The sequence below is a fragment of the Euprymna scolopes genome, chromosome 23 (assembly GCF_053919585.1).
Source record: "Euprymna scolopes isolate OS-2025 chromosome 23, ASM5391958v1, whole genome shotgun sequence".
Classification (NCBI taxonomy): domain Eukaryota; kingdom Metazoa; phylum Mollusca; class Cephalopoda; order Sepiida; family Sepiolidae; genus Euprymna; species Euprymna scolopes.
The window spans coordinates 37007068-37026840 of NC_136504.1; the positions used below are offsets into that span (position 1 = coordinate 37007068).

General features: G+C 34.9%; 1 protein-coding gene across 1 annotated transcript in view; it reads left to right on the plus strand.

Annotated features, from left to right (window-relative positions):
* LOC145245605 (uncharacterized) overlaps positions 1–19406 on the plus strand; it is a 31246-nt gene extending 11840 nt beyond the window's left edge. The window contains exons 4-7 of the mRNA XM_080107176.1: positions 4643–4731; positions 12453–12612; positions 16299–16504; positions 18087–19406. Of these exons, the coding sequence (XP_079963302.1) occupies positions 4643–4731; positions 12453–12612; positions 16299–16504; positions 18087–19109 (1478 nt within the window). The 3' untranslated portion in view covers positions 19110–19406. The remainder of the gene's footprint in view (positions 1–4642; positions 4732–12452; positions 12613–16298; positions 16505–18086) is intronic.
* Positions 19407–19773: the final 367 nt, after the last annotated feature.

The window sequence follows — 19773 nt, forward strand, 5'->3', positions numbered from 1 at the left end:
CATCATCATCATCATCATCTTGCTAACAGAAAACCGTCCATGTCTTTTGCTTCGGTGAATTGACCAAAAGCTGAAATGAACATTTCTTCCAAAGAAACAACCAGGTGTCTTCGGTTATATTTCAGATAGCTTTTATTTCACCATGTTTCCTTGTTGCAAGATTGCACGCTGGACTTAGTCTACTCCACACTGTCTCTCATCGACTTCTCCCCTTTGGACTTCTGTTCCGGACCTCTAGCTTTGTGGCTAACTCGTATATATATATATATATATATATATATATATATATATATATATATATATATATATATATATATATATATATATATATATATATATAAAATGAAAATTACAATTAAATTTACCAAAATGATCCAAGATGGTAAAATTAAAGTATATTATAAATATTAAAGAATTAATATTTATAAACTTATCTCAGCCAGATGTAAAAGCTCGATAAAACTAAATAGGAAATAGAGCTTATAATATGAGCAAACAGTTAAAAAATATGTTAAAAACACTTTGAAATGTGTTAAAAACATATTTAATCTGAAAAGGAAACACTAGATAAATGGATAGTCTTTAATCCGCGGAGTGTTGAAGAAATGCAGAAGTATTTGATGAAACAAGTCAAAGATCAAATACTTCTGCGTGCAAAATCCGATCGCGCATTTTGCTAATTCCTACCCTCTGATGAGAAGGAAAGTATTTCTTCGAAACTCCGCAGATTAAGGACTATCCATTTATCTAGTGTTTCCTTTTCAGATTAAAAATGTTTTTAACTCATTTCAAAGTATTTTTAAACATATTTTTTAACTGTTTGCTTATATATATATATATGTATATAGTAATTTATAAAATATATATGACGATTAAGCTACACTGAATATTCTGCGTTTCATCCAACTATAGGATTCGTCAGGCTTATGCGCGAATTCTGTCGTTGCTTCTTGTTTTTATACATGTTGGGGATTACTAGTTGGCCACTCAGCTTTCTAGTATCCACCGCGCCCTTTCCTACCAGCCAATGGGCATGCATTTTATCAAACAAAGGATCTGTTTTAGAGCTAGGTTAGTGGTTTTAGGTGGCCGTTCTGCTTTTTTTTTATATACATATAAATATACCTATGTGTACACAATAATGCACATATATATATATATATATATATATATATATATATATATATACATATGCGTGTGATGGTTTATGTATATTCATGTTTATTTAATTTATTTATTTGTTTGTTTTCTATTGTTATTGTTAGTTTTAAAGCTATTTTGTATCGCTATCCTAGAGTAAGTTTTATTTTGTGAACACAGTTGTTTGCTATTTCCCGCCTACAGTTTAATAGATTTTGAGGTTCTTTAAAGTACAGGATAGAAAATTTTTCATGGAGGCATAATTTACATGGGTCGTCTAAATGTCTGCATGTGGTAGCTTGTTTTATTATTTTCCATTCGACTACCGGCGAATGTCCGCTTTCTTTGAGTTCCCAGTATTTATTCGCTAGTGTTGTTTTTATACGGTGTTTTTTATTTTTGAATGTGCTTTTGTGGTCATAGTATCGGGTTTTGAAATCTAAGGAAGTCATGCCTATGTAATATTTTTTGTTATTCGGGTTTTCTTTTGTAAATATTGTTGCTTGGTAGACTACGCTTTTTGTTAGACATTTGTTTTGGACTGGGCAAAGTGTGCGGTGTCTACAATTACATTTATCTTGTTCGTTATTAGTATTTTATTTTATGGTATGGTTGTACTTGTCCGGGGTTGGTTTGTTATTATTATTATTATTATTATTATTATTATTATTATTATTATTGTTATTATTATTATTATTATTATTATTATTATTATTATTATTATTATTATTATTATTATTATTTCTGCTAGTGTTGTTTTTATTTCTGTCCTGGTGTCTACTTTTTTATTGTTTATTTTGTTGTTGTTTACATTGTTTTCATTTAGTATTTTGTTATTATGTGCCTTAATTATCATCTCTAAATTTTCGCAACAACTGTAAGATAACTTCAAGGTATTTTTATGAAAGATTTTGTGTAAGGGGTTGGTTGCGGGAAAGTGTTTTTCAATAAGATCTAGAAATTTCTTGCCAAGTTTTGTTTTTAACATTTGATTGTATGGGGCCGTATACCAAATTATAGTTCTTATTATCATACTATATATAGAAATAAATGAAATTATAAAGTAATGGACCTTTTGTATATGTTAATCAAATTGTGAACAAACAGACAGGTATACGATATATATATATATATATATATATATATATATATATATATATATATATATATATAGAGAGAGAGAGAGAGAGAGAGAGAGAGAGGGTGTCCCAAAAGAAGGTGATGGTTAAAAAAATTCATAACTTTCTTAATTTTTTATATTTTCTTTCATTTTTTCAGATCATCTAGAGTAACCCTTCCAAGGACATCTTACTCGTTACTCTACCTGTTAGAGAATGGATATATATATATATATATATATATATATATATATATATATAGAGAGAGAGAGAGAGAGAGAGAGAGAGAGAGAGAGGGAGGGAGAGAGAGAGTGTGTGTGTGTGTGTGTGTGTGCGTGTGTGTGTGTGTGTGTGTGAATTATAGTGTAGACACGTTGACCGGAAGTCAAGATCAGCTGATTGGATTGCGTGTGCGTCATGTGATCAGGTTAGCTGAATCGAGGAGATTTGTTTGGGACTTTGAAGAGAGCGGACGGTTTCGCCGTTGGGGGAGGTGGGGGTGCGAACGCTGACGTGGTAGAAATAAGACCTAGAAGAAAAACACAACACAGGCCAAATTCACTTTCCAATCTTCTGCGTTCAAACTGGAAGGTGAATAAAAAACTATAGAACCAATTTCTTGTCTTGGAGTGAAATAAATCCTCGTCCCCCAAAACAGGTATCAAGTCTCCCTCCCAGACGAGAATTTCCAGATGGACCAACGAAATGGCAGAATGTATGTTGAAGATACATGGCATGTCACACACATATTTACACTTAACAGCATATGAACATATGTAATAGAAAGACCACTAGACGATCACACACACAACGACATTAACTCTGATAAGATAATCAAACAATCAATCCTTTATAAACAGACAATACAGCAAACGCTCATTTTATCGTAGAGTCGTATTTTCGGTTGGATTTTAACGTAGAGTCGTATTTTCGGTTGAATGAGTAAATATCAGAAACTCAAAGAGAATTTCGACGAAACTTCAACACAAGAAATTCCCCAACTCCCAATGCAATAAAAGCTATGGTGGCTCGATTTCATGAGCAAGGGTATGTATGTGACCTCCCTAAATCTGGTAGACCCCTAATCCTCAGAGATTAACAGAGAGTGTGGCCGAGGATCCATCCACATCAGTAAGTAGGAAATCAAGTCAAATTGGGGTCTCCCGATCAATATGGTTCTAGCAGGACGGTGCAACGGCGCATACGACGCGAGAAACATTAAATCTGCTCCAGGACATATTCGGCAACCGAATAATTTCTTGTAGCTGTGAGATAAATTGACCAACCCGCTCGCTAGATCTCACATGTGCAGATTTCTTCCTTTGGGCTTACCTCAAAGAGCGAGTATATGCAAACAAACAAGCTACAATAAATTATAGAGGAGGAAATTAGGGCCCTAAGCCCTAAAACATTAAGTGATGAACAATGCCCTGCAGATAACACAAGAGTGTGAAAATAAAAATGGTGGACATTTGAGTAACAGCATTTTTCATAACTAAAATTAGACCTTGTGAAAAGCATACCCTAATATAAGTTGTGTAAATAAAATTAGAATAAGTAGACTATGATATGTTACTATATATCAAAAAATCGCGGAGAAACTCATCTACCTACATATGAAAATTGGTAAGCATAGCTTAAACATTAAGGAAGTTAATAAAATTTAAAATCCGTCAGCTTCTTTTGGGACACCCTGTGTGTATATATATATATATATATATATATATATATATATATATATATATATATATATATATATATATATATATATATATATATACACTGTTAGTCGTAATTATAAAATAAGATATTCATTCATTTTAAACTATCAGTAAGACTAAAATCTATAAGTTACCCCCCCCCCAGTGTTTTTTTACGTTTGAGAAAATATATGCACATTTAAGATGCGTTTTTACGGTAATCAAAAATATAACAACTGTATAGTTAAATATTTAGAGATTTATAAAGAATCTGAACCTGTAATTTTATCGGAATCGGGAATTTAATATGGAATCGGGGAAAATATTGGAATCATCCCATCACTAATATATATACCGTACTTTAGGGTAATAACGCCAACTAAAAAATTGTGCTCTTTATATGCGTGGTTGCCAAAAGAGCACTTTTAGCTAGTTAGCGCAATTAACCCAAAGTACGGAACGTATATGGTGTGGTGCTTTTTTTTTTTTTTTTTTTTTTTAGAGGCAGCAAAGTTTAAATTGAGGTACTTCCAGATGCTAAAAAAGGAAATGTTTACTACATATGCTAAATATATTTTTGAGAAAAAATTACAGGAACACCTTTTATGGTCAGACAAAAGTAAGTTTAATAAAATCCAAACATTTATGCATAAAAGTGCTAATGTAACCCTCTTCCTTTTCTAGACATAATGAATCGTGGAGGTATTGCTGGTATACCAACAGACACAGTCTATGTCCTCGCGGCTGCTGTAAAGTTTCCCCATGCGGTTGAAGTAAGTTTAAACTTTTTGTTATTTACGTTTGTTCACACGAACTAAGGCACTTTGTCACCAAAGCATATTGGACTACTATGCTAGGTTCCAAATTTATAGAAGACAACCAGGCCATGGAGCTGGTCATCAAAATATTCGTTCACGTTACATTTAAGTTTATGCATGTTGGCTCGGTCATGGAAACAGGGAATAGTAAAGGAATTCCAATAGTGAACGGCTCCAAGAAAGAATCTGTTAGAGTAAAAAATATTTCCGCATCTATGGACTCTATAACGATGAGGTGGGATTTTGCTGCTACACGGCTGTGTCGGGGGTATTTACGCTAAGTTGATGCAACTTCAGTAAATTCGTCGGAGGACATTTTATGGAAGTTTTCATGAAAGAACCACGTTCATGATCTAAAGGTTTAATCACTCTCTGTTGTTTAATCACACTCTATTGACGGTGTGAGGAAGTAAATCCAATCATAGATGTGCGGCAAAAGCAGGAGATGTGCCATTGAATTTTTCTATGCAAAAAAAAAGAAGAAAAACTAACCCGATCAACATTCATCGAGACCTTTTGAACGTTTACAAACCTAATACAGTTGATGTCAACGCAGTTAGGAAATGGGTTTCAGTGTGGCAAATGTAAATTACAAAGCGCTCTTCGAACTTGTACGACTGAGACATTGAAAGACGCTGTAAAAAACAAAAAAAAAACAACAAAACAAACAAACAAAACAAAACAAAAAAAAAACAATCAAAATAACAAAAAAAAAACAAAAAAAAAACAACAACAACAAAAAAAAATAACAAAAAAAATTCTTATAAGATAAGGGTATTTTCCATTCTTCTTTCAAGGTAAAATTTGTGCAGGTCTATATTTACACTTTTTTCTTTAAAAAGGCTTTCCAAATAGCAACAATATATCTTTACACAGGCAACACCGAGGGAATGCCGATATATATATATATATATATATATATATATATATATATATATATATATATATATATATTCAGACAAGTATTGTTAAACGGAGTATTTTTGCTTACTGGGCTTTTTTTTTGTAATTTTTCAATAGTTCAAAAAATTTAAATATAATTTTAACTGAAGCATATAAAAGCATCCAGATTTCAAACAAATCAATAACCAAAAGCCGCTTAAAGACGACTGATGAAACTCAGTTGAAAGTACTTGCAAAAACAACCAAAAGAAAAGAAAGATGGACGAAGACAACTACGTAACTTTCTTGCACAGATTCGACCGAGAAATAAGAACGACAATTCGAAAAATTGAAAAAAATTACAAAATAAAACAAAAAACTCATCAAGCAAAAACACTCGGTGCTGTTTTACAATGCTTGTCTTGATAAAAACATGCTGCCTAAATACACAATATATATATATATATATATATATATATATATATATATATATATATATATATATATATATATCCCTTGAAAACTAAATTATTAGTACTATAGTAAATTCGAGAGCGAGTTGATGCAGTGATTAAATGACTTACTGACTAGACGGTTTTCTAACGAATGATAAAAATTTTTTTTGTATCGTTTTAAACGTTAAAAACTTCAAAGACTATATAAATATATATATATATATATATATATATATATATATATATATATTAAGTAATGTGATTTATAATTTAAAAATTAAAAAAAAAATTTTTAATTTAAAAATCAAATTTTAATTAAATTAAAAATCAGTTTCATAAGAAGGAACAACAACAAAGTCAATTATCTGTACGATCGTTTCGGAAATCCGTGCTTTTTATTTGTGGTATACATGAAGTCACGTAGAACAATTATACATAGTTTTTTTGGTAAGCACGGTCTCCTCATCAGCAAAATTTAGGAGGATTTCTATTGAATTTAAGAGACACCAAAAATAAATCTGCCTTACTTTTAATGCTAGGTTTATTTTTTGGTGTCTCTTAAATTCAATAGAAATCCTCCTAAATTTTGCTGATTTCCGAGAAGAAAAAACTCTTTCTTACTCCACCAGCTTTCGAAGGGACCAGACCTTTCGCTTCTCTGCTCCTACTAGGTATCAGACGACAGCCACCGGCTATAACTACCTAGTAAGCAGTGAAGTCCCGAACCTTCCTTCCTTCTTCGAGTTTAATGCCTTTTTAAATAAATATTTTCCTTTTTTTTTTTTTACACAGTGATCACCACTTATCAAGGCCCGGAAGCCACTCAGGGATAAGGGTTATTGCAAGTACATAAAGTTAGTGAGGAGATTTGCTGAAGTGTTTACTTAAGGGGGCGGTTCATTAGGAATTTGTTAACATTGGACTTGAAGACATCCAAGTTATAGTCCGGAGGGAAGCAGGCAGACGGAACAGAGTTAAGTTTAAGAAGTGGTTTGTTGTTTGTTCGGAAAATTGTGTTAAATTATTTTATTAGGGAGTGCCTTAAAAGCAGCAAATAATGATCCCTAAACTACAATCTAAAAGGTTATGGAAACAAAAAAGTTATTCCAAAAATGTTATTTAAAAATTTGCATTTTTATTTAATAAGGCTTTTTACACATGATGAAAATCATAAGACTTGTGGTATAAATTGTTAGATTTATGGTAATTCTAATGTTTTAGTTCAGTTAGAAATTAGCAATCACTGTGTAAATGTGCTACCATGCCTAAAGCAAGAAAACTAATCGAAGTTGAGCGCTCTCGAATTCTAGGATTTCATAAGCAAGGTTTGTCACAGTGAGCGATAGCAGCTAAGGTAAATCGCAGTAAAACTGTTATTTGTCACTTTCTAAAGAACACTGAGAATTATGGAAAAGCAAAATCCTTTGGTAGTCCCCCTCTCCCCAAAGAAAAAATTCTCCTGCATTGAGTAGGAGAATCAGACGGGTTGTTATGAATGACAGTGGACTTTCTTCTAGTCAAATTAAAGTTTTATATAGTTTTTATATAATTAAAAAAAACGAACTTTTTTTTTAATAACTAATTTTTTTTAACTCTCCTTACGATTTTATAGCAAAAAATGGTGAATTTATCGATTAAAAATATTAGTGAATTCTATGAGATACATATTCTTTGAATGAACTCAAATTTTTCGTTATCACATTTGATGAAAAATGTAGTCCCATTTTGGCAATGCGTCTGACCAATGATGCTTTTGAACCCGCGACCAGCACGGCGATGTCATCAGCATCAGCCTGGGCATAAATATTCCTATTTTTAAACTCCTTTAAAAGAGGATTCAGCATACAGTTCCATAGTAAAGGTGATAAAATCCCACTTTGGGGGTTTCATTTAACTACTTCCCTTTTAACAGTTACCCTCAGTAGTTCTACTTGAACTGTTCTGTGCCTCACCATATACTCAATCCATCGGATGAGTACTGGTGGCACATTGAGTTCTCGTAGCGACTTGAACATACTACTGAAGGGTATGTTGTCAAAAGCTCCAACGATATCTAAAAAGACACCGAGTGCCATCTTCTTTTTTGTTAGTTTACGCTCTATACAGATCACGAATTCATGAACCGCAGTCTCGGTAGAGACCCTGGCTCGGAACTACTGTGATTGAATGATAAATATTGCATAAATGTGTGTTTGAGAGCTGATTTTTTTGACAATCATTAATAAATATTATAAATTTATATATTAATACAATAGCAATGCCTGGAAAAATCATGGATTATATGGAAAAATGCGCGCATGAAAAGTAATATTCTTAAGATTTTATTAAACCTGGAAAAGTAAAGGACAAGAAATTCAACCTGGAAAAGTAAAGAACAAGATATTCTAGTAAAGTAAAAAATAAGAATTTTTTAGACTATAAATATTGCAGCTAAAAATAAAATTTGAATATTGATAAATATTTTATTTATTATTTGCATATGTTGTTGTTTATTGTTGAGTTAGAAAGAATTAAATGATCCTAATTATGATATAATAAAATTATTAATTTTTATGTAAATTATAAAATTATTAATTCCATCTACTAACTAACTAACTAATGAATTAATTTTATTCAAACAATTTTCACTACATAAATATATGCAAATAATAGGGGGGGAAATAAGTTCAATCCGGCGACTGAACCCTTTCTAACTCAACAATAAACAACAACATATGCAAATAATAAATAAAATATTTATCAATATTCAAATTTTATTTTTAGCAGCAATATTTTAAGTCTAAAAAATTCTTATTTTTTACTTTACTAGAATATCTTGTTCTTTACTTTTCCAGGTTGAATTTCTTGTCCTTTACTTTTCCAGGTTTAATAAAATCTTAAGAATATTACTTTTCATGCGCGCATTTTTCCATATAATAATAAAATATGGGTTACAGAATTAGACAAGTATGTTAAATTCCTTTGTAAAACAACAAAGAGAATGGGAAATTAGCTGGTCATCAGAAATGGTTTCAAAAGCGTGCAAATTGCACATGTTGATAACACGTGAGTTATGGTCATGTTGACCAGACATATATGTGATTTCTCAATATAGGAAAGAGTTTGAAGTCAGTTAGAAAGATCAGTCCGATCAGAGAAGCAGAGAGGTTCAGACCGATTCTCCATTAGAGTTAAGGCTCCCTCTGGAAGCGGGAGGGTTTAGAAATAACCGTGTAGCAACTTTGAATCCCTGAAATACAGAATTATGTCCGACCGGTCGAAGAATAAATGATCATCATGTTTTTTATAACTGCCGTCTTTCTGTGTTCATCATTACAACGAGAAAAGGTACGTGTTTATATTATATGTACAACTATCAAACGTAAATGTCAAACTATCTCTCAGTATATCTATCAGGATGTTCAAAAATCTCTTCTAGTTGAATTACAGGCTTGGTGCTCTTGTAGTAACATGTACACTGTCTATTATATATATACAGCACTGGCTCTCTCTCTCTCTTTATATACCCTGTTTATGTCTCCAATATGCTATCTCCACAAACATGACCATCCTAAGACATATGAACACTCAACAACATGAACTGTCTCTATATCTCACCCATGTCTCGCTATATATGACTGTCTCTATCACTCTAAGACACTACTAAGACTCTTACAACATGAACAACAATACAGAATATACGGCATCTTAATACCACCAGTATATAACACCACTATCTCCCTATTTATTAAAAAGGAGGACAGAAGGTGATAACATACTACAAACATTACATTAGCATATAGATATTAAATAATATAGATATTAAATAATATAGATATTAAATAATATAGATATTAAATAATATAGATATTAAATAATATAGATACGCTTATTTGATGTTTGCAGTATGTTATCAGCTTCTACACTTTTTTAATACATAGGATCTCCCGATCACTGAAAATACGCGGGGCGTGCAATAAGTAATGCCCTGATCCACTTCCAGTTGTCTGATCTAGCTGAAATTTTGCATGTGCAATGATTTACATCTCTACGGGTTATGTGGCAAAGTACAGCTCTGAACTAATTGTGGTTTCTGTTTTACAGGTGTTTGAAGAGAGTCAGGTGTGACATGGAGCCTGTTGTATATTGAACAGTGATCCGGTTTTTGTATTTGAAAGGACGCACACTACAGTAGACCTTTGATGAAATGAAAGAAACTTAGAGTGATAATGCCCTATCATATGACCTTGTAAAATGCTGGCATCGTGAATTCAAACATGGTCGGAAGTCTGTGTAAACAGCCCCCAGATCTGCTCACTTCCCCCTTCTGCCATTGATGAGGCATCTGTCCGTCAAGTTGAGGCTACCATTTTGGAAGATCGGCGTATTACTATTCGCCAAATAGCCAAAGATGTCAAGATTAGTATAGGGTCTGTGGAAACTATAATTCATGACCATTTGCATACGCATAAGGTGTCTTCCAGATGGATTCCCAGGTTGCTCACACCATTCCAGAAGCAAGAACGCGTCGAGTGCTCGAGGATGAATTTGAAGATGTGCCAAGAAGATGAGTCAAAGTTTTTCAAAAGACTGATTACACAGGATAAAACCTGGGTCCATCACTATGATCCAGAGACCAAAGCCCAGTGAATGCAGTGAAAGCACTTGGACTCACCACCTCCAAAGAAAACAAGGTCATGCTCACACTCTTCTTGGACCAGGACGGAGTCGTGATGACAGATTTCCTGGCAAAGGGTACCACAATTACAGGAGCCTATTATGCTTCACTTTTGAGGAAATTAACTATCAAAATCAAGAGGCGGGGCAAGATCAGCAAAGGTACTCTCCTCCTGCAGGACAACGCCCCGGTCCACAACTGGCATGTCGCTAGATCAGAAGCACGAGCATGTGGTTATGAAATCATCCCCATCCTCCGTACTCTCCTGACCTTGCACCCTCTGACTTTCACCTCTTCCCAGCCATGAAGTTGTTTTTGAAAGGAAGGCGTTTCCTAGATGACGCAGCCTTGATTTCTGAAGTCACGTCGTGGTTGGAGGACCAACCTATGGTTTTCTACAAAAACGGTATCCAGAGCTGCATCAAACGATGGGAGAAATGCATAACTCTGGGTGATTCCTATGCAGAGAAAGACTAATAACTGTGCCAAGTTTCGTTGCTCTATTGCTATGGGAAGTGGACCAGGCGCATTACTTATTGCACGCCCTCGTACAAGGTAAAAAAAGAAAAAATAATTTAAAAATTTATGTCATTTTTGAGCCGTGCAGGAAACTAAAATATACCTTCCTGGTCTTCTGACTAGGATCCAAGGGTAGTATCTGTTCTGTCTAAAGATGACATAATGATATCGTAGGGTTTCCGTTCGCGCCTGGCGCCTATACAATGGAAATATTTCACATACTCCTATAAGGATATTAGAGATAAACCATAATAACCTGATATAATATGACACTACATTAACCGGATTAATTAGATAAATACTTTTACAGTTTTAACAAAAGTGGCTACAATAATATTACGGGGTCCCCATTCACGCTGAACGTTTACAGAATGCCCAGCAGCAATATATTACATATAAAAGATGCAGCTAGTTTATTATTATTATTGTATTTCTGTCTATTTCATTAAATGGAACACGTACATCAAATCTGTTGCCAAGGCCGCTGGAAAAATGGTGCGTCGTTCTATCGATCCGGTAAATATCTCACTGCTGATGCTATTCTCTATCTATATAAGAGCCAGGTACGTCCAAGGATGGAATACTGTTGCCACATCTGGGCAGGAGCTGCTAGAAAGGACTTGTCCTGCCTTGATAGAGTTCAAAATAGACTTCGTATCCTCGTAGGAGATGTCCTTTTCTCTTCCCTGCAACCTCTATCTCACAGAAGAGATGTTGCAAGTTTGTCTCTGATGTATCGTTATTTTCATGGAAAGTGTTCGACTGAGCTTCAGTCTATGGTCCCCCCTCGCCAAACTTTCACAAGAAACACTCGTCTAGCTGAAAACACTATACAATAATTCCACCCACTCTTTATCTGTGCCTAAACCTAAACATAGATTCCATGAACAAAGCTTCTTTCTTAGAACTGCACGCCTGTGGAATTGTCTTCCGTTTTCCTGCTTTCCGGCTGACTACAATATGGTTGTGTTCAAGTCTAAAGTAAATAAATTCTTGATGAGCCGTTCCATATAAGTTATCAAATTTACCAAATTTTCATTACTAATGATTACTATATTGACCAATTTCTACTGTACACTCTTTAACCTTTATCCTTGAGTGGCCTCTTGGCCTTGATAATGTGGTGATGCCTGTGTAAAAAAAAATGATTTTTATGTTTTCAGCGGGCTTATCAGACGAAGAAACTCGCTGAAGATCGTCCAATGTCGATGTGGATCTCTAATTTGAACCAGTTGGCCGCCGCACGCGAGGAATTTGGAGAAAGACTTTGGGATTTTATGAATACAGTCTGGCCATCCACCATTTCTTGTGTGGTCAACAAAGGTTAGTGCGGAAAGAAACAGAATTGGCAAACTCAATGAATTTCGTTTCTAAAATGTATAATTTGTATTTGTTGAATTATTCGGACTATTGTCCTCATCGAACAACGAACTTTGAAATCTGGACAAAATTTCAAATTGAACCTTTTATTTAATCTATGGTAGTAGCATGTTCTCATTCCGTCAGCCACGACCGGCTAGTGGTCTTAAGTACGTCGCATGTGTATTCTTGACTGCACTAACAATTGAATCTTTTATTTTTAGATGAAAAATAAAATCAAAGGACCGTGGCGGATAAAGTCATAGAGTAAAATTCAATTCTAAGTGACATTTTTCTGAATGTTGAAGATTCAATTCTTTGTGCGGGCGATACAAAGAATACAAAGATTTCTTAAGATTTTTACCCGCAGTAATTTAATCAATTTTCAGAATGTATTAAAAATGTAATGTGTGATTTGCTTATATTGAAAAATCTATATACTTTGTTGTTGAACCCCTAGTGTAGGCGACACTCAAAATAGTTAAACGCTTAAGACTTCGACTCAGTTATGGTTGACGGAACAAGAGCATGCTACTCCCGAGGATTAAATAAAGAGTTCCGTTCGAAATTCCGTGCAGATTCCCGATTTCGACAAAAAAAAAAAAAAATCCCAACTTCTACAAGAAGGATCATCCATTTTAATGCTTAAAGACCCCCCCCCCAATAGATTTAAGGATCCTAAAATTCGTATTAAAACTTTTGCCCAGTCATTAATGACGGAGCAAAAGCGTGCTACCCTCGTGTGTTGAATGAAGGGTTCTGTGCAGATTCCCAAGTTCGACAAAAATATACCTTAAGAAGGTTGAAGGTTACATCGACCGAAACGTTGTATGAATAACACCCAAGCTCAGAACAGTAGTTTGAAGAATCCAAACAATAAAACTCAACCAATTCTGTCAAGCATTCGTAAAATCGTTATGTTCTCGAAAGATCGTTTGATTTGGTTGTTTTAATTACGGCATATCAATTCTTTAAATCGGATCTCGTAATTTTAATAAAGGTTTTTATATTTCAGACGTTTATGTATGCTTTAAATGTTTTGCATATGAATGATCTGCATTTTATTTGTTTAGGTGTTTATTTTTATGAATAGTTTGTTGATGGCTTTAATTTTATTCAACACATGGATGTAATCCAAGCAGAAACGATCGCTCGGATCAGAAAACCCAAGTACAGCTAAAGAGTATCCCTCTCCGCCCAGCTTCCCTGTGCAACCGAATGGGCTTAACATATCATCGGTGGTTCTCCTACACACACACACACACACACACACACACACACACACACACACACACACACACACACGAAATGAAAAACAACATTATTCTTTTCAAAACGGATGGATTAGAGGAACGCATCGGTTTTTCAGTTGAAAAAAAAATTAAGGGATAGAAAATTACAAAGATATAAGGGAGAAGAGAAACTATGATCGGGCATTTATTTCTGTTTCGAGTCTCAAGGGTTTCTTACTAACCTGTTATAATTTAAAGAGAGTAAAAAGTAGATCTTTGGTTTATTTTCGGTAGCCGCGTAACTCTTGCTTCCCTTATTTTGTCCTTTAGTCCTCGCATTCCAGGAACGATGTTTCTGACAAAGAGGGAAGAATTGCTGTTTTCTTGAGTCAGAATCAACTACATCTTACACTTATCGTCAGCAGGTTTTCGACTTTGAAGTAGTACTCTTTTAGCTCCTTACATCAAGTGGCTTCATACCTTGTCTGGAGTGATTTCCATTAAAAAAATGAATGCCGTGATTCCATTGAAAAACATTTCTCAAGCTTTAGTTCAAAGTTAAACTTAGACTAGTCTAATATATTATCATCGCACATATCTTGAAAGTGAACGATTGAGTTCATATTTTTCACAGACTCAACAGATTGCATTTCTGTTTTAGTTCCTTTCACTCGTTGGCCTATTGGTCTCCATCAATTCACTGTTTTGTAATACGGATTTCCACTGGAGCGGAAATCCGTATTACTGAGCTCCAATCTATGGACCCTCCCCGTAAAACGTTCACAACAAATATTCGGATAGCCAACAACTTTCCTCACTCCCTATCTGTGCCCAAAACGTTTCTAGAGCTGTCCATCTGTGGAACGCAATACCGTTTGTCTGCTTCTCAGCTGACTATAACATGGTCGTCTTGAAGTCTAATATGAATTGAGTCGTCCATTTATATAATCAAGCCATACCCAAGTTTCCACTGTGACTGATCTTGTCTCACCATCCACCTAACACTTAAATTTTATCCTTGAGTGGCTTCCGGGTCTTAAGTAAAAAATAGTAACTTCTTTTCAAGGTTTGTGGAACTCTCGTTCTGCTTACTGTTTTGTTTCTACTTAATTTTTTTTTCAATGCTAAGATCATTTCCTGTCTTTACGATAATCATATGTCGTTCTTGATAAATCCTTATATCAAGTGGCTCTATACCTTGTCTGGTACTATTTCCATGAAAAATACTACTGAACGTATATCAACCCCAAAATTTAACTTACGATTGCCTAAACTTTATCTGTCCTCATTTATGACCAGCGATGTCTCTGATTCATTCAGTTTTGTCATATTACTAGACATAGTAGATTTAAATAAAACAGGCAGTTGCTGTTTTAAAGTTAGCGAGAAAGATTACGTAGTGCAAGATTCTGTTAGAAGTTTTAGCCAGAAACAAGTCATAACACATGAGAAAAGCATACACCGTTATTTATTATTTATTTGATTTCACTAAAACTTTGTTGTTTGCTAGCGAACCCGTGTCCCGGCATTGTCAGAGAATATAAAGTAATTAAAGAAATTTCTGGCTCTAGCCTAGAACTATTGACGCCAACAGATATATTGCTAAAATTGTAATAAATAAATAAATAAATAAAAATAAATATAAAAATATCTGAGAGTACATCTTTCAAACTCCTTGGCCTAACGTTCACAGGAAACATGAGTTGGAACAATTACATTGAAGGCATTGCCAGGGCCGCTGCAAGAAAGGTGGGCTCTCTCTACCGTGCTAGACAACTACTAACACCCGAAAGTATCCTGTACCTCTATAAGGCCACCATTCGCCCATGTATGGAGTATTGCTGTCATATTTGGGCTGGTGCATTGGCTACTAGTCTCTCGCTCCTTGACAAGGTTCAAAAGAGAGTCGCAAACCTGATAGGCCCTGAACTGGCATCTAAGCTTCAGCCTCTGTCCCATCGACGAAATGTTGCATCTCTCTGCCTGTTCTACAAGTATTTTAGTGGTGAATGCTCTGACGAACTGCAATCACTTGTGCCCCCACGACGTGAGCACCCTCGACAAACCCGACAGGCTGCTAAATCCCACCCCACACTGTAGAGATCCCTAGATGTAAAAGATCTTTTTACTCCAATAGTTTCTTCCCCAGAACCGCTAGACTCTGGAATTCCATTCCAGGTTCCTGCTTCCCCAACAGTACTGACGTGCAGAAGTTCAAGTGTAACGTGAACCGACATCTTGCTGTCCAAATCCCTACATAGTACCCCAGTAGTTGTTGCCCCTGATAGTAGCCCCCTACACCAAAGTGGCAATTTGCCTTGTTTGGGGTGAAAATGTAATAAAAAAAAAAAAATAAAAAATAAAAATAAAAATATAAATTATTTGAACTTTTTAAACTTTTTACTTTTTTTTTTAAAGGACCTTGGCTCGACAGTCTAGGCATTGGTAATGCCAGCAAATATGTCGGCCGGCCAGATAGTATTGCACTACGCATGCCCGATAACGTTGTGACAACATTTCTCATAGACCAAACAGGGCCAGTGGCAACCACATCGGCCAACCCAACCGGAGAAGCCGACACAACGCACCATCTGCAAGTATTGGCCAAATTAGGATTACAAAATGTAAGACTTTTTCTAATTTATTATTAACATAGTATTTTTTAAAAATGTGAACTATATATCAATAGCGAATATTCGAAATTGCGATAAACTATCGAGTATACCATTTAGAGTGATCAATATCTGTCGTAATTATATACTAGCAGGGAGGGGGGCACCTGGCTTTGCCCAGGCGTGAAATAGGCTTAAATATATTTTAATTTGTCCAGATTTCGTATATATTATTATATATTATTATATAGTCGTGATTTCCAAAGTAAAAAAAAGTATTTATGTGCTATCAGCTAGAATCGAAACCGAAACATTCAAAGCTGGTGACGTTACCACTGTACCAACCTGACACGTTTATAAACCAATTAAAAATTGAAAATAAACTAAGATGAATATACAACATATTTAACAATTTTGTCAATTCTGACTCATTTTTGACCTCTTGAAAACTATTTTAACGGCTAAAGACCCATAAAGGAACGACCAGTAAAAAAAAAAACAACCATTAGAGGCCCTTAGCGCCGCTCTGCGACTTTTAGTTCTACATAATGGGTGCAATAAAGTATTGGCTCTATTATAATATAATAATAAATACGAAATCTACATGAATTAAAATATCATATTTAAGCGTATTTTACGACTCAGTAACGCTGGGCGGCCTGCAATATATATACATATATATATATATATATATATATATATATATATATATATATATATATATATATATATATATATATATGAAATAGAATGGAGGTGGAAGGACCTGAATACTCAACGTTTCGCCCGATTTATGCGGGCTTTTTCAAGGGGGATGGTGACTGACGAGAGAGTCGGAGGATTTGGGGATATATATATATATATATATATATATATATATATATATATATATATATATATATATATATGTAGATATGTATATAGATATCTAATTTACATAAGAAAAAACACGCTGCTCTCCCCCATCATTATATATAGCCCCAAATCCTCCGACCCTCTCGTCAGTGACCATCCCTCTTGAAAAAGCCCGCATAAATCGGGCAAAACGTGGAGTATTCAGGTCCTTCCACCCCCATTCTATTTCATATCGTCGGATTTAATCCAGCCCAACAATCATATATATATATATATATATATATATATATATATATATATATATATATATATATATATATATATATAAAGTTTGCATATGCAAATGTATGTGAGATGACGTCACTGGTAGGGAAAAATAAAGCTTCTTTAAAAATGAGATCACATTAGAGGGTGGCTGACGTTCGCGATCACATTAGAGAATACGATCACGTTAGAGACGCCGCAGCGGCAACAAGAGAATGGGGAAATAAATGTTTGTGTACCAAAAGCGCTGTGAAGTTATTTTCTACTCGTAGTCTGCTTTGCAACTGAGGCTACAACATATTGGTTCCCGGACAACGTCACAGTTTTCTGATTCTTATATCCGTGTTTCAACTACCAAACGCATTACTCGTTCGGCTAGGACATCTCTTTATAAGCCACTGATAAACGTAAATCTTAGATTGTTTCTAAATTATATGTTTGTTCTTTTCTTCTCTTGTTTTATTCTATTCCTCAGTGCGATGGAATTCTCTGCGATGGGTCCTCTTTTGCCAACTCAGCTTCGACCGTGGTCGATTGTCGTAAAATCGACGAAGGGCAAATCGGGTTTTTTCGCATCGGCCTCGTACCCAAATCTCAAGTTGAAGACATCTTCGAGCAAGTCCGTGCCAGACATAGTAGTAACGTGTCCATACTTCCGCATCTGGCATTGGACAGGAGGATCTGCAATCGCGACGCGGAAGTTGGGGGTCAGTTCAATGCCGCATTCGAAGATGAAGAGGAAGGTGAATATGATAAACCACACGACGGTAGTGATGATCACAGTTTTGTGGATGCTGGGCAAAATTCTAAAGAATCTGACATCCGTCCGTGCATTTCCGGAGAGCTCTTTCGAAAGACAATAGATCCCGTTGACACAAGTTCAGTGAAATCAGCAGAGAAAAGAAGAAAAGAAAAACAAGAACCGGATCGATCAGACGACGAACGAATCAATGAATTGATTGCAAATTTGAGCGACATGATGAATGATCTTTGTGAGCGAAGAAAGAGTCCTCAGCTAAAACCGGAAATAAACGATTTACTTTTAAAATTCAAGTACAAATCTACTGCGACCAATGAAAATGTAAACAACGGGGAAAATTACGACAACGACGACCGTTATGAGAAAATGAACTTCGACGAAGAAATAAACTCAACATATCAACGACTCACTTCCCACAAATCTCTAAGCGAAGTCCTTGGTATTGTAGACGCCAACGACGACGGAAGTGACGAACCTCTGACATCACTGAAATCTCGCAGAAGACGAGAGTTACAAGAAGAGATTAATAATTTCGTATTAACCCGAGGAGATAAAATAAGCTACGGATCTAGTGAAGTTTTAAATAATCTGAATAATTCATCAACTGGTATATATACAACGACTTTAAAAGTGAATATCGATCAAAACGGACATGTACGTCATCCAGATTCAAAAGACTATAACCCCTTTAAAGATTTAAAAGAATATAAACATGGCGGGGAAGCTTCCGGTATATGATCTTCCACTTCGCTGCTTGAACATTATACCAAATGCAAAAACATAGAGATGTAAATCTGACAAGACTTCTTCATTCACCGATTCAGGTTGTTGCTAATGATGTAGCCGCATTAAAAGTGAAAAATTCCGAGGAACCGAATCGAAATCAGTTCGACTCAACTCTCGTTTGTTTGCTTACGGGATCTCCTAATAATCAAGACGGAATTTACTCTTTCACATTGACTGAAAGATTCGATAAACGAATTTCTGACAAACCAAAACAGACGATCTCATTGCCAATATAACCTTTCCTTGAACACGTCACGTTCTTCACTAAACGCGCACTTTGGCGCGGAAAATGAAGTCGTTCAACAATTTTATGAACAAAATTGTAGTTTGTTTCCCGCGTAATTTTTTTATTGTGCCAGTGGCTTGATTGGCTTTCAAAATTGTCTTCTTAAATAATAGGATATTGAATATATAGGTATAAAATGCAACAAATAAATAATTCCGTCGTTATTTGTTAATTGTTCTTGTTTGCTTGTAATAAAAAATATGTGCAATATTTTTTTTTAAGCATGAGAGCTCAATGCGTAGCAGAGCTTAAATAATATATGATCATCCACATACAGTACTGTTTCGTCGTATCACAACTCATCCGTGGATCGAGCCAACAACCGTCGCC